This window comes from Pterocles gutturalis, unplaced genomic scaffold (assembly GCF_000699245.1).
Source record: "Pterocles gutturalis isolate BGI_N339 unplaced genomic scaffold, ASM69924v1 scaffold15250, whole genome shotgun sequence".
NCBI classification, from domain to species: Eukaryota; Metazoa; Chordata; class Aves; order Pterocliformes; family Pteroclidae; genus Pterocles; species Pterocles gutturalis.
This window is the reverse complement of record NW_010143666.1, coordinates 1-5254: the sequence shown is the minus strand read 5'-3', so window position 1 is coordinate 5254 and position 5254 is coordinate 1. Positions and strand designations below refer to the sequence as shown.

The following is a 5254-nucleotide window of genomic DNA, read 5'->3' as shown; positions in this document are numbered from 1 at the left end:
AAAGACTTCAGGCAGCAGGTTAAGAGGTGTCTGCGATCGGCACCCTCCCCGGGAAGGCAGCAGCAGCCTGTCCCACAGAGGATGGCTTGTTAACCTGCAGCTACCAGGATTGCTCCACAAATTAGCACGCACGAGGCTGTGGAGGCATTTGGTATTCAGAAAGCATCCGTCTGATACAAACCCATTTGCTGCTGCTGCCGCAGCTGCCAGCGGTGACGTGAGCTGTGCCCCGAGGCAGGCTGCCGAGGGCTTTTTCCTTCCTGGAGGGCACCCAGGACAAAGCCAGGAGGAACGCGTTCAGGCATCTCCGAGATGGTACCAGGCAGCAGACCAGCCACAGCTCCCAAGCAGTTCTCATGGCCTGGAGGCACCAGGAGGCTCTTTGTGCATGGCTGGAGGAGTTTCCCCGAGGGAAACACCAGCTTTGCAAGAGCTCCCTGTGCACAGACCACCTGGAGTCAGGCGAAGGCACCACACGCTCCCAGGAAGGGAGCTGGGCTCGGGTTGCATGAAGGGGCTAAGGGATAGAACACCCCAAAAGAGCTCAATCCTTATCCGGCTCGTCTCTTGAAATACAACTGATTTTATCCCCAAGCTGTTTGCCCACAGCAGCGCTGCTCCCCGCCCGTAGGATCTCACAACTCCCCCCTGTGTTGGAGAAGGTCAAACATCCAGTCACTTGTAATAAATATTTATTTGGGTGCTGGCCGTATTTTTCTAAGTCAGGGGACAGAAATAACAGATCTTCAGTCATAGAAAGCTCTGAACATTCAAGAAGGCACCGAGGATCGAACCTGACATCAGCACAGAGCTGGGCAAACCCTGGCCTGAGCTACTCTGGGATGTTCAGTTCTGTCTCCACAGGGAAACACAACTGGTTCTTCGGAGAGCTCAGCCCCCTCCAGCCTAACCCACCTCCTGTTCCAAACATACGTGATGCAAACCTACAGAAGGGAGCCCAGAAGCCTCCAGAGCAGACCCAAATATAATGGTTGCTCTTGGATGGTACAAGAAACGAGGCAATCCTTCAGAAATGCTCTTTGAACTGGCTGATTGTCTGGGAAACAGAGTCCCCAGCACCCCGGTCTCCAAACCGTGACTCCGTTATCCCCATCAGGGCTGGAGTCTGAGCCGAGGCTGACAGTCACAGGCAGGAGTTTCCCTTCAATAGATAAAGCAGAATCATCCCAAGAAGACCCCAGGACCCGCCACACAACACAACCTCCCCACGTGTCCCAGGAATTTTCCTCTCAGAAAACTCTGGGCTGTGGCACAGACCGGGGCTGAGCTCATCTCCTCACGGTATTTTTAGACTCTGGCTCAGGGGAAAACCTGTTGATATAAACAAGCGTGAGTGGCAAGCGCCAGCCCTTGAAAAGGAAAGAGCGATGACTGAATGAAGGGGGAAGAGAGAGAGGATCTTTTCTTTCCCTTCACGTCACCAGGAATGCAGGTCTGGCTCTCCTTAGCTGGAGGAAGGAAACATGCTCTGCAAAGACAGATCAGGAGCCTGATCCAGCCTGCCAGGAGCAGCCCAGGCCAGCAGCACTGTGCAGGAAGGAAAAATAACCGAGACGGTTTATCAAAGTGTCCCTTCTCCCCTCACCCACCTTCCCCGTACTCTCCAACACCGATTTCAGGTCAGAAGTGTCCACATTAAAACGCGTTAGATGCCGGTATTCCCAAAGCAGCAGCGTCAGGGCAGTGCGAGCCAAGCGCGTCGCCCCAAGGATGTTATTTCTCTTCCTTAGCAGGCAGTTTGTTCCGCCGCTCCATCTTCTTCTGCAGTTTCCTCTTCAGCTGCAGTTGCTTTCTCTTCTGCAGTGTCTGCTGTGCCTTCTCGCGGCATTGCTTGTTTTTCTTCCTGATCTTGGCTAGCTCTGCCTTCCTTTTTGCCTCCAGGTCTGGATCCTGCAATGGCAAACACCAGGACGCCAGTGACGTGCCACGGGACCGTGCCAGCCCCCTCGCCTTGCCGAGACGCCCACACTGCTTTCTAGCCCGTGACTGGGCAGGCTGCAGAAGCCAGACACTGCTCCAATGCTGCTTTTAATATCCGTCACCCTTTAAGATAAACCTTCGCCACCCTGAAGGGCAGTGAGGCGGACACACCACAGCAGCGAGGGAGGAACTGTCGTTCCTTTTCCACCACCCACTGATCAATGTAGTTTATATCACAGCAACTCACTTTCCCTTCAAGGATCATTTGTTTCCGCTTATTTATTTCTTTCTTCTCATCGAAATCCATTCCCTCCAGTTCCTGTGGAAGCAAAAACACAGCAGGGCAATCCGTAACCAAGCACCAACACGGGGAAAAGCAGGACAGCCCTCAAGGGTCAGCAGAACCTCAGCACCGTGCACATGTTTGGCAGCCTGCAGACCTTCCCCCAAAGTACCGCCTCAGCAGCATAAAAATGCTGCAAAAATGCACAATAACAGAGCAAACCTAGGGAAGATAACTCAACCCTCCACACACACACACATCCAGGTGCTGCCACTAGAAAAAAAGACTAAAAATTCTTATTTATGTGCTCAAGAGCAAAGCTGCGTATCCAGAGCCGCATGTTGGGCTGCACCGAATCCCCTGGGTACAGCCGGCCGTTAGGGGATCTCCGGGTAGAGGGGCCTCGTGTTTGCACACTTACGATCTCACACTCCCTCCTGGTGACGTTCACTTGCGTGAGGATGTCGAGCACCGCCTGCTCCTCCACGGAGAACTCCTGCAGCTTCAGTTCTACAGCAGGGCGAGACATTTACACCCTGCGGTTGGTTACAAAATCCAGGGGCAAATTCTCAACTAGTAAAAAACCCAGTCCAGTTCCACCGATTACCGGGGAATTGCTGTCACACACTGCAAGTACCGTAACCACAACCTGCAGCTTCAGTTCTACAGCAGGGCGAGACATTTACACCCTGCGGTTGGTTACAAAATCCAGGGGCAAATTCTCAACTAGTAAAAAACCCAGTCCAGTTCCACCGATTACCAGGGGAATTGCTGTCACACGCTGCAAGTACCATAACCACAAAGGAACACGTGTGATACCGCATTTGAGCGGCATTAACGGTGCTCTACTTACTGATTTCCTCTTCGATGGCATGCACGAGATGGATGTCGTACTGCGTCACCAGGGTAATAGCCATTCCCTTCCGACCTGGATGACGAGAACACAGTGAGACTGGAATCCTCACAAGCTGGGGCGGATGAAGCCCAGCCCACACCAAATTCCACCCATCCCCATGAGTCAGCCTGGTGTCTTACGGCGACGGGGTGCTCAGCGGGGTCTTTATTTGCTCTGAAAAATCATCTAACTCCTGGTGCAGCTCAGAGGCAGGTCAGGGTGAGCCCTCGCTGCGGTCAGGATGCTGAGCCAGTGATCGGAGCAGATCTGGCTCAGCCCCAGTGCTGGGGTCCCAGTTTGAGGCAGCAAATGGCACGCGGTTTCCCCACTCACCCGCACGTGCTGTCCGGCCAACGCGGTGAATGTAGATTTTCGGCAAGCCGGGAGTGTTGTGATTGATGACGACCTGTACTGTGGGAATGTCCAAACCTCTGGAACTAGAACAGAAGTTGAGAAATGCTGGTTTGGTTCGTGCAGTTTAAATTCCCATCCTCTGCTTTCTCCAAGAGCTCCAGATTCTCACGAATACACACACAGGCTCCAAAACACAGCCCAGAGATATTCTGCAATGGAAGGGAACAACCCCGTCCGACCCAAGGGGGAGAATTGAAAGCTCTCCTCTTGCTAACCCAGCCTATCTCCACAGGGGTTCTGGTGTTTAAAAAGCAGGTTTGAGACCTCTGGCAGCGTTCTTCCCTTACCTGGCAGCAACATCAGTGGCAATGAGAATCTTGAAGATGCTGGACTTGAACTTTGCTAAAGCTGCAAATCGCTGCCGCTGTAAAGAGAAAAGTCGGGATGAGGGATGTTGTGATCCACGGGAGCTGCAGGATGCAGACAGACATCCGACTCAGGGTGCAGCTGGAAGCATCCGTCTCCCAGATCTGTCCCATCACTCACCTGTTTCATCATGGAATGCAGAGCTACGGAAGGAAAGTTGTATTTCCTAAGCATCATGTTCAAGACCTGGCAGTCCCTTGAAGGAAAAAAAAAACCAAAAATCAGAATATAACAGGGAAAGGTAAAGCTGAGAGATCAGGACAGAGCTGGGGTTGCTCGAGAAGCCCTAAAGCTACAATTAACACAATTAACTACTACAGCACTCTGACAGAGGTGGGGAATGGGACACCCACCCCACACCGCTCACCCCCGAGGCTGCTCAAAGGAGAAGGTGCTTCTCTACCAAGGAAACAAATACCATCCCGGCCTAACACCCAATAAAGTGGGAATTTGGAATCTCTACTAGAAATGGAAAGTCACGCGTACATCACGAGTGATCAGGAGGAACAACGCCACTCACTTGCAGGTTTTGGTAAAAATAATAATAGACCAGTCTTCGTGCTCGTCCTGGAAGGTCTGGATCAAATGGACAAGGTACGCGTCCTTCACTGCTTCGGGTACGAGCAGGTAGCGCTGGTCCAGTCCATCCACCGTCCGCACCCTGTCGGGAGGGGAGGGCAAAGTGAAGATGGGACACAAGGGGGATGAAAGACAGTCAGGAGAGAAGATAAAGGGGTTTGATGCTCAGCAGAGCGGATGAAGACTCACTCGGACGCAGCCTCCCAGAAGAAGGGTCTGTTAGCGGCCAGGCTCTGCAGCTCCTTCAGCGTATCGGTCAGCGTGGCGCTGAACAGCAACGTCTGCCTGCGCGTGGGAACGGCCTCCAGAATCACCTCCAGGTCCGCGGTGAAGTCAGCGCAGCCCTGCTCCAACAACCGGTCAGCTTCATCCAAAACCTGGGCACCGAAATCAACGGGATCATCCGCGGGAGTTCCTGCAAAGCTAAAAAAATCTGTAAAGCGTTCTAAAAAACCCTGGGAAAGTGCCTTACCAAGAACTTTAGTTTTTTAAGGCTGAACGTGTTGGAGCTGCGGAGGTGATCTGCCAGCCGGCCGGGCGTAGCGATGACAACGTGGGGTTTGCGGGAGAGCTCCAGTGCCTGCACCACCATGTCTGCAACGAGAGCCACGGAGCCGAGTTATGGGAAATGGAACGCGGACCCAAAAATCCTTGAGTCTGTAAAGCTGCCAAATGTCAGCCTCCTTATCTCTCCCAGCCTCCACTGCCTTGGCCAACGGATAACAGCTCCCGGCATGGGGAAGGAGATCCTCCCCGGGCGCTCTGCTCCCTCCCAA

General features: G+C 53.2%; 1 protein-coding gene across 1 annotated transcript; it reads right to left on the bottom strand.

Annotated features, from left to right (window-relative positions):
- Nucleotides 1–1734: 1734 nt before the first annotated feature.
- On the bottom strand, nt 1735–5072 carry DDX49 (DEAD (Asp-Glu-Ala-Asp) box polypeptide 49; the record flags this gene model as incomplete). The annotated part of the gene is made up of 10 exons (XM_010084826.1): nt 1735–1911; nt 2189–2260; nt 2646–2734; nt 3078–3152; nt 3453–3550; nt 3821–3897; nt 4020–4095; nt 4420–4560; nt 4668–4855; nt 4951–5072. Coding segments are annotated over 10 exons (1115 nt in total), but the record flags the coding sequence as incomplete, so codon positions are not given.
- Nucleotides 5073–5254: the final 182 nt, after the last annotated feature.